Raw genomic sequence first — 13,047 nt, 5'->3', positions numbered from 1 at the left:
GTTAGTATTAGTATAAAGGTTAGAAGTAGCTAAGCTTTTATAGAAATGTATAAAATTTTAGGTAAGCTTAATTATAGTAAAGATACTATATCCTCCTCCCTTTATAATATATTATAATTATATTACTAGCTAATACTAGTAATCCCTATTAGACCTCTACTAAGGTTTCTAATAGGTGTCTTTTTTAGTTACCTTTAGTAAATTCTTTTAACTTTAGTTTTCGCGTATAGACGTTAGAGCTTTACTACTATAAAACGCTAATTAGTCTAGCGTTTAAATCGCGTTATTACTTTATCTTTTTTATCGACTTTTGTGACTGATAAGTAGAGGGATAGCTACTTTTCACTTTTTTGAAGTTTTATATTGATGATACCCCCCCACTTGCAGAAAACAAAAAATCATTTATTAGTTCTTATTACTACCTTTATAGGGAGGTAGATTAAACTAGTATAAAGAGTAATAATAATACTAAAGATATATAAATAAAGCTAAGCTTCAACGTAACTTATAATAGATAGAGGGAAGTAAGTATTATTTATCTAGACTTTTAATAATCTTATACTAGTTATATATTATATATATAGAGGGTTAGCTTATCTATATATACGTCTCCTTAATCTTATTCTTATTCTTATAGGGATTATCTTAACTTTATATTTAGGGTCTATAAATCTTAAGCGCTAGAGGGCTACTTTAATAGTAGCGCTTACACCCTAAGGTATAGAGTAAGCTACTAATACTAGAATATATATTTATAGTCTATATATAAAAAAGAGGCTTACTATAAATAGAAAAAGAGGATACTAGATATAGGAAAATTAATAGACTTTATAATAGTTATATAAGTAAAAGCTAGGCTTCCTATCTACTTAGCTATATATAAGTAGTGTACTAACAGATTAGTAGTTAGGTGGGTGACCACTAGCGAATCCCCGCTGTTGTATGTTTTTGAGATTCTTTTTTGCACATTCCATCTTATCTACAGAGAAGACGTCTTCACCGTACTGGAAATATCACCTCCGATCCACCTCGACTTTCCTCCATCTGGACCGCCTCGCCGTGCATTATGCCATGCACATAAGCGTCACCGATCAGCCAATAGCCGTTGGCTTTCTTTCGCAAGATGAATGGCGTCAGACCTCCCCTCAAGACCACGACAATGTCTTCGGGTTGCATGCCTCACAAGACAGTTCACTAGGCATTCAGGTATACCTCCACCGGAAGGTGATCGTCATCCGAAGACGCTAGTCCAAACACGTTGCAATGCGGGGCTGGGTCATCATCCCGACGCGTCTGCGACGCCACCAACCATTCCTATCGCATCACACATAACCCGCTTGCGTGCGCCTGCGAAAACCTTGTCGTCCACGACTGTGCAGCAGCTATGGTTGGAGTTTTCTGGTCATGGCTCTCTCTAGCCTCCACATTCACTGTCGTGGCGGCAGCCAATCCTGGACTGAAGTACATCATGTACTTGACGGGGTAGCGCTAGAGATTCACGACCATTACAAGACGCGACATCGCTGATAGCTATCAGGCAGCACAATGTAGTACCAGAGAAGCCGCTAGTCGCGAACATCACCGAAGTTGCTCTTGCGTTCATGCGTTCAGATACTTTCAACACCCCAAATCAGCACGACTGGCCGCTCTTCACTAGTATCGACGAGGTTCGACCCAAGTTTTCTCCAGGAACCATCATCCAAGTCGCCATAGGTGGATGGGGAGACACAGGTGGCTTCTCAAAAGCAGCCGAGACCGAAGAAAGCCGGAAGCTGTTTGCTAGCAATGTCAAAACTATGCTTGACGCGACAGGCGCTGACGGTATGTCGCTGCTCACCGTCTGCTTGTATCGAAAGCTAATCAGAACAGGTATCGATGTAGACTGGGAATATCCAGGCGGGAACGGCGAAGACTACAAGTCACCCGGCCACCTCAACATCGACAAAGCCTGGGAGATCGACGCATATCCCAAACTCCTCGCCGAGATACGCTCTGCCATAGGGCCTGAGAAGACCATATCAGCAGCCGTTCCTGGTCTACCGCGAGACATGCTGGCTTTCACCCCTTCTACCATCCCCGCCATCATGAAGTCCGTCGACTACCTAAACATTATGACATACGATCTCTTCAACCGCCGCGACAACGTGACAAAGCATCACACAGGTATCCAGAACTCTCTCGAAGCCATTGACGCATACCTCGATGCCGGTGTACCCCCCGAGAAAGCGAATCTTGGGCTGGCTTTCTACATCAAATGGTACAAAACAGCTGCCAACTCAACGTGCAGTACCAACCCCATCGGCTGCGCGACAGAACTCATGGAAGACCCCATCACAGGCGCCGATCTAGGCAAAGCCGGTGCGTTCTCGTGGCACGATACCGTTCCTGAAGAGCTCTCCGCATCGTACGAACGCGCGACGGAAAAGGGTGTTTACGACGAGGTTGGCGGCGGACACTACTACTGGGATGCCGAAGAGAACTTGTTCTGGACTTGGGATACGCCCAAGGCTATCAAGCGGAAGGTGCAGGTCATCGTAAAGGACAAAGGTCTTGGAGGGGTATTTGCGTGGGGCCTGGGAGAGGATGCACTGGCATTTGAGCATTTGAAGGCGAGTAATGAGGCGGTACGGGTGTTGGGGAAAAGAGATAGCGAGAGAGAAGCTCGTGGTGAAAGAAGTGAACTGTAGCACTGCTGACCCGAGACACTTATCTACGAGTGCTAGTATAGGCACGACTTCGTGTTGTGAGATAAACCAACCACCGCCTGCTACTTGTTTTGTCACCCAATTTCTTCTTTTTGGCATGACACCAGGCCAAATGCCGCAGAGTCTCTCCGATTGATCTATCAGCTCCTAGTCGGCTTGATAGTATGCGCTTCACTCTCACTGTTCGTCGTTGTTGCAGTATCTTGTCTCTTCAGTCGCATCCTGATGTTGCCAATCGTCAATACTTCATCCGATTGCCTCAAGGTTTCTTCGTTCGATACTGATCTCGGCAACATTTTGCGCCGGATCACTACACAAAGCGACTGTATCTACCGCAAAAGCGGATAGAGAATGAGCACGGACGTTACGTGACAAGGAGCACGAGTTGTCACTTTGATTCGTTGGAAGAATCTGCTCCCATGCGGCACAGTTTTGATTATACACGAAGGATCACTCCTCCTACATGCAGTCAAGCGTGACGTGCCAACAAGTGTATGCGGATTAGTCCTTCGCACTGCCGAGCGCACTTTGCCTTTTCAAGCGCAAGTCCGAGCCGTGGACTGGTGGGAACTACGGGACTGAGCCGCATCCCTAATTCAAGTACTTCGCACGCCTCACGGCTTGCGACCGTCGCACGACCTGGCACAACCTCGAATATGACGACGCAAGCCGATCCCAGCTCCTACTTCAAGAACGACGCGCAGAAACGTGACTTCCAGAAGTACGTTCGGCAGGCTGAGACTGCGGTGAAGGAGCCTTTTGAAACTATGCAACGATTGGTGTATGGCGTGAGTGATTGGCGTGTAGCGTTGTCACAGACGGTAACTGCTGATCCACATCCAGCCGCTACCGCTTGTTACTGCACGCATTGGCCAAGATCGAGGCATCTTTGAAGCGCTCGCGAAGAGTCAAGACGGAATACAGCTTGATGCTCTTGCTCAAGCAAGCGGGCTCGAGAAAGGCGTCCTCGAGTCCATATTAGATTACCTATGCACACAGGGTATGGGTGTTGAAGTTGCACCAGGAACATACAAAGCTACATCACTGACACATATGCTGCTTGTGCCGTTATTTAAGGATGCTGTAACTCACTTGTTAGTAGTTCGGTCTCTGACATGAACCATTATTGACTATTGGTAGTCATGACAATTGCGCTCCAGCTTTCACAGCTCTGAACCAAGCACTCGTTAGCTCAGAAGCAAGCAAGACCGCCTTTAAACTCGGTCAGCATAGCGATGAAGATTTCTATACTTGGATGGAAACGCATCCGATCCAACAAGGCGCTTTTCACCGCTTCATGGAAGCCCAGTTTGCCAGTCTTCCAACATGGCTCGATGCAATCTCGTTCGGCACTGAAATCGCCAATGGTGTGAACGCGGAGGATGTGGTATTTGTTGATGTTGGTGGCGGCAACGGATCGCAATGCGCAGCGCTGAAGAAAGCCTTTCCTGAACTAAAGGGCCGCGTTATCCTGCAAGATCGCCCAGCTGTGCTTGAAAAGGCATTGGATGTCGATGGTATGGAGTCGATGGCTCATGACTTCCTCACCGAACAGCCAGTACACAGTAAATTCATTTGCTGAATCCCTGAAAAGCTCCAGATACTGACAGCTTCAGATGCCCGAGCATACTACTTCCGCCAGATCTTGCACAATTTTGATGACGAGACATGTATTCGTATCTTGCAAATGCACCTGCCCGCACTCCAACGTAATCCCAAGAGCAGAGTTTACATTGATGATAAGACACTGCCCAACGAGAAGCCAGATGCTAGCGCCCTAGGTGTTGAGTATACCGCGGCACTCAGCCTGGCTATGAAGGCAATGTTTGATGCGCAAGAGCGACGAGAGAAGCATTGGCGTTGGATTATCGACCAGGCTGGCTTGGAAGTCGTGGAGATTCGGAAGTTCACAAAGTTTGATGATAGCGTTATCATTGCGAAGAGAAGATACCAGGATGAGTGGCGGTAGCAGGACATTGATTACTTGTAGCTCAGGTCGACTGTTATGCCGAGTATTGATCATGCTCAGGTTTCTTGTTGAGGCGGCTGAGTGCAAGGTGATAATAAATGAGTAATTCATGTACACGTACGGGATGTACTCAGCATGATCGGGCTTCTTTCTCAACAACTCATCTCCTCTCCTTTGACCTCTTCAACAACGTATCCGGACTCTTCCGACCCCCTCCAGATACTCCTCATGTACGTTCCTCGGCCATTCTCTCATCCCCTCATTTCAAGATCGCAACTTCTCTTCGTTACACCACTTTCTAGGGATATCGGAGCTATGTCGCTAGCTTTGGACCGGCATTTTCATTCTGTACTATATGCGGCCAAAAATGTCTTCCCTGCTCGCACGGTAGACGAGCCAGACAACCCGATTGGACTCACACGAAAATGCTCCTGGTATTTCGGCTCCAAGGATTGATTGATTAATTGTAGCTTGACGCCCTATTTGAAACCTCCCGGTGGGTATTCGGGCGGGGCACGCCAGGGGTCTGATATATCGGCGCTAGTAGTACAAGCATCATTAATCTTTGACCATTCAAATTTCTTAAGTCTACTGGGTAACAATCCCGTGAAACAAGGAGTATCACAAGCTCGATAATCATTGGCGGTCTTGGATATGGGTCAGGCTTAGTACCAGTCTGTCTCAGGAAAAGTGGAAAGGGTGAAGAGTTCGGAGAGCTCAGGAAATTGATATGAACAATACCAGGTTACTAACACAACACAATCATACGCGGCGCAATAATCTACTTGAAATTCTTACCCAGACTGTTCAGATTCTCTACAAGATTCTTGGGGGTATTTTGATAGACTGATAGCAGCAGATAAAGTGACTCTTTCGCTGGGTACGACCGTATTGAAAGCATCGCTATCACGTCCAGCACCTCAGAAACCATCGGACAAGAACGACGCATCTTTTGCCGACTGACTTTGGGCCATATGAACTCTGTGAGCGTGGGCTGGATACAAGGGTATCCAGTCATTCATGAACGAGGTCGTGTATTTAGGCTCCTGGACTTGGAATTCTACGAAAACAATAGGACTAGACTCATTGGATGTATACTTGAATAATGGCGTTTTCCACATCGGAAGGTACACAGCGTCTTTTACCATACTGGTCTTCACACCGGGCAATGAAATAAAGACGACATGTACAACCAAAGGAATGTAAATAATTCCATCAACCATTCCCCAAATGTACAAATCATTGCTGGCGAATATCGCTTGGAGATCGAAGGAAACAGCTGTACAACTGACAGTAACTAAGACATTTATCATACATGATGATTCGAAGGCTCCGTGAACATTGCGAGGAGACTGACGCAAGTAGCCACATAATCGGGGCCTGAACTGGAGTACAAGATACCTCCGTGCTTTCTCCGAAGATTTTGACGAATATATATGCCAAGACCTTCCCAACTCACCCATGCTGTCAGTTTTGGAAGGTTAGGAAAGTAAACCAGTGTGTGTAGAGGACAGTACACGGCTCTTTGGATAGAAACAAGGGAACTTGAAAACGTCGCAAGTCACGAGAGCAACGCGCACACAAAGGACCGTTTACGGTATCTACAACGAACGATTCTGAGACATGCTGTAGGTAGTCTCAAACGACTTAGCCACGATTAACCTACCCAACAAAGAGATGATGAGAGCTGGTTGCGACCATGATTAATCATGCGCACACGATAATGCGGAGTTTTGACAGAATCTGACCGACTTTCTATTATGAGAAGCTCTTGGGAAGACGCGGGACAATGTTGGTCAATTGAAGGTAGTGTCTCGTGACTGTGTGAATTTAAGCACCGGCTTAGGTGAGCAGTCCATTTCGGCTTCTCGGGGTTGCAATACATTCCGTTCATTCCATCTGTTGAGGGCTCGTTTTCTTTTAAGGATTCGGCTTTCTCCACATACGTCCGCTGTCAGGCAGACTGCTACCGCTGTTTGGAAAACGCAGAAGGCGTTGGTCTTTGTCCTTCACCCCGTTCATGGGTGGAGGACAAGGGTAGGATTGAACCATGTACATTGTCAGTGAGCGTCTTAGTCTGATGTCAGATTTCAGGAGACCGGGAGTGCTTTTGCCAATGCATGGGCACGTTTTCCGTCGGTGAGACTCGATGGACACCCGGAGGGACTGCGCTATTGCGGACAGAAGGATCCGACACTGAGAAGCCAGCCTCCTGGGAACTGTTGTCGTGGATTTCAGCGCAAGCAGGGCCGACCGCGCGTAGCTCATGCGGGGTTCAGCGGCCATTCGAGGCAGCGTCGGCGCTCACCCCAGCGCCGTTGCTGCGGCTCAAGCTCCATCCTCAATCCCCATCCAGTCAGCAGCATTATTGATTACCTTATCCCATATCCAGACCCACAATAGCTCCATGATTGCGGAGAGCTCCCTATAATCTCAATAAGACCGCAGAGATCACGATCAGATGTGATACTATGAACCCCAGTCACAGATCCCCCGAGATAAGCAAAGAGCCGTGAACAACGCGAAGCTATCTCCATGTCCAACGGCTTCATCGGTCCTTCTCTCGGAGGGATCAGCGACCGTTTTCCTGCTGATCATGGACAGAACAAGTAACCACACAGTCAGCCCTAGATACCAGGACATTTGCACCCCTCACGACACTATCCCCGGTTTTCTTGCTTCACTCAACAAGTTCAACGAGTTGGGCGTCGTTGAGCGCGAGATGTAAGGATGGACGCTGTCTGTCTGTCCATTTTGGTACTTCCCGTAAGCTTGAAATGGGAGATGAGGATGTGCCGGCTTTACCAGAAGAGGAAATGGGGGTAAGACGGGAGGCTGCACCGATGCCCAATCAATCTTACTCTGTCCAACGCTTTCGTTGAGGGATCCACGCACTGGATTTCGACATTCAGTCCCTTCCACCCACCAAGCCGCTCAGATCGGCTCCTGCGCAGCTTGCAGCATCGGAGGCGTTTCAAACATCAGGCCAACGACTAGGCCAAACGATGTGAACGGCTCATCATGGCATCATTGTCGTAGACTTTGTTCGACTGCAGGATCGCACGCTGGTTCGCCTGGTTGGCAAGTAAAGTTGACGCGTGACTGCGGTTGAGGTGTCCAGACAAACGGTCCGCACCGAAGTGTTCGATCATGCAATGCCTGCAGTGGTCAAACTTTCGGCTTCGATCAAACCTACCAGACGACACCCCCTGCAGCGATCGGGGGAGAAAGTAGAGCTCTCATGAAGGCATAGAAACTAATCATTCTGTGATCGCGGTGCATGAGTGTGTGAGAATTCTGCCGTGCAGCTCGCAGATATTCCCCCAAATCAACATGAGATCAGAAGCATAGCTGGCGTCGCGGAATGCAACGTAGCGCGCCCGGATTCCGGGCTGTCCGTCGACGAGTGTGGTGGCGTCGTAGCTGCGCACCGCATCACTGTGGTCCGGATCCATTCTTGTCCAATGTCTGCCGCCAAGCCGAAAAGATCGATGTCAAAGTAACCATCGTCATCGGTCTTGTGTTCCGCTCAAGACGTATTGGGTCCGTTAGCAAATGGCTTGGTTTCGTCTTGTTCGACCCGCTCCCCGCAATTTCCACCTCGAGATCCACGTGGCAAAGGTAGATGAAACAACCATGTTACCTCTTTGGACGATCGGACTAGTAGAAGACATATGGACGGACGTGGTGCAACTGTGATGAACTTCCTGTGCGGTAGGGCCCGGCAGGACTATTTTGTGAACCGCGCAAAACGACACCAGGTCTTGGAGCGATGGGTGCCAGTACAACCTCGTAGATCCGCGTCTAGACACGCAAAAGGTTTTGCGCACGCAGAGATTTGCGAACACGAAGTGATCCGCTTGGTGAAACGGCGTCACTCGCGTTTGCGATGCAGGCATGAGCGAACGTCTGTGACGAGCTCGCTCTTCAGAGGGGCTGTGGATCCGTGGCTGAACAAACTTCGTCAGGTGGGCAGGTACCTGGACTCCCTGGCTTGGGTCGGCACATTCAACGGGCGGTGCAGTAGTGAAGCAACGGTCGTAGTACAGTAGTGTAAAGCTGACAGCTCAAATGCGCAATCTCAAGGCGCTTGTACGTACCATTTTCGACATGATATCCATCTTGAGATGTTGCCAGTCTAGCAGCAGCCTCCGACGGTGCCCAGTGGATTCGCCAATCCTGCTATGACACGAAAGTTTGCACCAGGAAGGTTTCTAACGCACGTCATTCTGCGGTGTACAGCACTTACAGGACACAAGTCTGGCTTCGACGGTTAGAGATAGTGGAGCACCCACTTCAATGAGGTATCCGAATTCCAATGGCTTGAAACACTGCTGGTGCGATGTCGTACCAGAATGCAGAGCATTTCTGTCAATGATCGAAATCCTTTGTGAGGATAGGATCAATTGAAGTTTGCGGATACATCACCGCCCCGTCCCATTCGTCAAAACCCATGAGGCTGACTACATGGCGACAAATATAGGGATATAGCTAGTTGGTGAAACTGTTGAACGCAAGAAGGTAACAGTAAGCTAGTCACTTCCAGTGAGTCCAGCAGATGTCAGATAGCTAGATGGAAAGGTTAATGAGTGTGCAGACGCCGCCACGGAGAGGCCTAGCCCGGAGTAACGATCGAGTCATTGACCGCGAAAATGCCTTTTCCGTTGACGTTGCAATGGTAATCCACAGGCAGCTCTAGAAGATGCGTACCTTGCCCCGGCTGACAGGACATTTCGAAACTGACTGTGCGTGGTGGCGGAGAATCCGCGGAAATGTTAGAGGATCTATTGATATGCTAGTCGCTAGTTCGCTCATCGTCATACGCTATGGCGGACGTAGACCGTGGTGTTTAGAGAATCCGGCGGCGGCCTCGAAGCCACATCAGAAGAGAACAGCGCCACCAGTTCTGGCTCACGATAGCCGTAGTGATGTTTGTCGAGGATGTGCCGAGGTTCAGGCGAACAAGACAGATAACGTGGTATGAAGCCAAAAATGGAAGGTTACGGGAATGTTAAGTGCCGCGCAGTAGGAGAAAAACCTAGCAACGACTACAACGAGTCGATAGCATCTACGAGGGCCATTTGCTTGCGGTACTGCTCTTGGTTCCCAGAGGGGTCTTGGCTGTAACGTCAAATAATACTCCGCAAACTCTTGCAACAGGGCGGATAGTATCCTGCACAGGAGTTAATTTCAGGAGAATAAAACTGCAGGTTGCTCGCAATGAAGTTCACGTGGCCCAGGCACTTACACTTTCAGCTACAGCTGCGCGGGCCGGACGGACCCCTCCACAGCACTTGACAAATGAGCGCTCAACATTGGCCGAGGTAGCCCCGAAACAAGCTTTGCTTTTGGTCCCTGAGGAGGAGTTCGCCGCACACGGTGTTCGCATTCATTGCGCTCCGCCGGATGATAGCCACTTAGTGCATTGCTAGCAGGAATTATCCGTACGATCCGGATCTCCAGGATCGCCCAGGGACTTCGAATTCCAATGTAGATCATCCTCGTCATGTGCCACCTCTGTGCACCTGTGGTGGCTGGCCCAGTGGAGCTTGCCGAACTCTGAGGTTGGTTATCTCAAGGTAGAAGGATGCTCAGGGCGGATCACGCCGTGGACGATGCCAAGGTGCACTACCAATCAATAGAAATCGCTGGGGGCAATCCTAGGTGGATTGAACGCCAGAAGGGCTTGATCGTCATGGTATCTTTACCACGACGACAAGACGGCAGGCCGGCGTTCTCAACGTTTGACAGGACAGTACGCAGGGAAAGCCTGGAAGATGACTCAAGTTGGCTTTTGCGACAAGCAAATGTTGAGTCGCTTCTTCCTTCCCCGGGCGAACTAATCCGGAGCGGAGCAACCTAGTTGATAGGGAGCGAATATGGAGCGAATACGGACGAGTGATAGCGGCTACATGAGACGCATTCTAGCACCGCTGTGAATCTGCACGTTGGTGTGTGATTGTTGCCAACTGGATGCTGCAACATGTCATATGACCAGATTGCAGTGATCGCGCACACTCCAGAACAAGAAGCGGTATGTGACTGTGATCCAGCCATGATCGTAGCGTACGTAACAAGACCCTGATGTGTTATTAGCGCGTCGTCGTCGATGTGCAAAGGCATCACATCATCGAGTTTTTGCTGATCGCAGCCGATTTTCGCCTATCCGCGCACCTCAAGTCACACTTGCTGCCACCTGCTTTTCGGAAGCAATCCGGGGCAGGCGAGACACTGGCGCAGACCGAACAAGCTATTCACAGTGGACTGTTCCAAATCCAACAGGGGGAAATTCTTGATTTGACGATTCGTGGGCTCAGCTGAACTTCTGGTCATAGCAGTAAGAATAGCGCGATTAACAGTGATGCGACAGGCCTGCTACTCGAGAAATCAGACCACGACGATACGGCTGAACACGTGTATCAAAGAGTTAAGGAACTAATTCGCGTCAGCGCTATTGCAATCGAAAACGCGAACAGTGCAAGGAATGTTGGGTTAGTACGATCTGCCATAACCTCATCACCAGGTTGAGAGCGGACTCACTGATCAACGTATTGAGAACGTGCGGCCTGAGTCGATGCTGGTTGTATGTATGTCCGGGACCTATATTTGCTTTGTTTAAGAGCTTGTGAAGCAACGATGTTCCCAGTCAACGCCACGGCTTGTGGCGCCCGCGCGAACATGCGTAACCCAGCTACCTGTACTTGATACCAGTCGAGGGCTGGGCAGTGTTGAGTTGTTTCTCGTGGACGTGGCTGGAAGGGCGACCGTCTTGTCGCAGAGACCTCCGACTATCTAGCGATAGCCGTTGAAACCTGGTTGCTGTCAGGCACGGTGTCAGCAAGCCTCAATAATGATCCTAACGCACGGATGCTATTCGAGTGATGCCCGCCCTAACCAGAGGAGGATCATATCTGCAATGCCGCCCGGCCGAAAAGGGCGAAGTGCGTGACTTGCAGAACAGCACTGACTCGTGCCTCGCAAGTCTGGCTGCGGACCGGACTTGATAGCGCCGTCCACTGTCTGGCTAGCCGGCAGGAAGTACATCATCGGCTGTAGATGACGTTCCTGACTAGGTGATAACTCATCGAGTGAGCTTGCAAGGGACGATCAAGGCTGAAGCGCACGTCTGGGGAGAAAGCGACGCGGCTCTATCCCTGGCCCTCAACGGCATGGATGTCGCGTCAGTCACCAAGTTGCCTTTGCAGTAGACCATGCAGTTCTGTTGCTGCGACTGCACCAGGACCCGCTTGGTCGTCACGCATCAGCTGCATCGTCGTCATTGTCAGCCCCGCGTCTATTGCCTGGAGACGTTTGCGCGTTGGGGAGTTGGGTCGTATGGCCGCCATGGACTTGAGGGACATGTGCAAGTGCGTGGATGGGTGGCAGCGGTACCTAGCCACGACCCCACAGCTCCATGGTATCAGACGTAGCTGCAAATCTCAGGCATACATCGCTGCGTCTTACTGTACACAGACTATTGGAGAAGTTCGCAGGTCACGGCGTGCAGAGCGGTGCAATTTTTCAGATGGCCAGGTGGAGTGTGATGGGCGTGCATGATTCTCTCCAGGATGAGGGGTGGAGAGACTTTCGTGGGATACGTGCACGCTAGTCCGCATTTGGTCGTCACTTGACATGCAAGGCGACTGCTGAGCCAGACACAATCGACGCCGAGATGCGCAGCTCTCGGAAGATATTTTGTCGCCCTGGATGTTCCCAGCCAAGGGTGATGCGGCGTTTGCATGGCCGCAGTGAGCATTAGAGGTGGGGGTTTGGTCGACAACAGCTGGGCAGAGAGCCAGGAAGCAGACGCAGCCGTGTGAAACATAGCGCACCGTCCCGGATCCGCGAAGATTGGACCAGTCTGCGTGGTCCTTGGCCACTCTGCCTCTCGACGCTTGCTCTCATTCGGATTCGCATGGCCACATCCCAGTCGCCATGCTGGACGTCTGCGCTGTGCCTTGTTCCGGCTGCATCCTGCTCTCTTGGCCATCTCCGCACCGCTCCCCTCAGCATCCGACCGACTTCGGGCCTGTTGAAGCCACGCGAAAGGACCGCATTGCTCATGCTGACCGGATGCTCATCTTCAATGCAGTCCGACGAGCGTTTCTGGGGCCAGGACGTTGCGGGATGAAAAGAGTTTCGCGTGCTGCCTCACCAGCGGCCGCCGTCCAGGAACATGAAGCTTACGCTGACCTAACGCCAGGCCCTGGCAGCTCGAGAGTCATGGCACACTAGTTTAGCTGGCAATGGTGCGGTGGACGGCGGTGGAGTGGGCACCAGGGAATGCTGCTCGTGTGCGTTGATCGTCTCATGGGCCAGACCCACGAACTGGCGGATGGCTGGAGGCGAACATCCCCAGTAAGACTGCCTCAC

General features: G+C 50.2%; 2 protein-coding genes across 2 annotated transcripts; both read left to right on the top strand.

Annotated features, from left to right (window-relative positions):
* Window positions 1-868: 868 nt before the first annotated feature.
* On the top strand, window positions 869-2,764 carry ACET3X_008689 (uncharacterized protein). Its single transcript, XM_069454890.1, has 3 exons — window positions 869-1,482; window positions 1,538-1,821; window positions 1,870-2,764. The coding sequence occupies exons 1-3, from the start codon at window positions 1,385-1,387 to the stop codon at window positions 2,685-2,687; spliced, it is 1,200 nt and encodes a 399-aa protein (XP_069304291.1). The 5' UTR covers window positions 869-1,384; the 3' UTR covers window positions 2,688-2,764.
* A 597-nt stretch (window positions 2,765-3,361) lies between these two features.
* Window positions 3,362-4,674, top strand: ACET3X_008688 (uncharacterized protein; the record flags this gene model as incomplete). Its single annotated transcript, XM_069454889.1, has 4 exons — window positions 3,362-3,493; window positions 3,549-3,799; window positions 3,846-4,270; window positions 4,322-4,674. 4 exons carry the CDS (start codon window positions 3,362-3,364, stop codon window positions 4,672-4,674), a joined length of 1,161 nt encoding a protein of 386 aa, XP_069304290.1.
* Window positions 4,675-13,047: the final 8,373 nt, after the last annotated feature.

Source organism: Alternaria dauci, chromosome 8, assembly GCF_042100115.1.
Source record: "Alternaria dauci strain A2016 chromosome 8, whole genome shotgun sequence".
Classification (NCBI taxonomy): Eukaryota; Fungi; Ascomycota; class Dothideomycetes; order Pleosporales; family Pleosporaceae; genus Alternaria; species Alternaria dauci.
The sequence above is the reverse complement of the archived record's forward strand: the minus strand, read 5'-3'. Positions and strand labels throughout refer to the sequence as shown.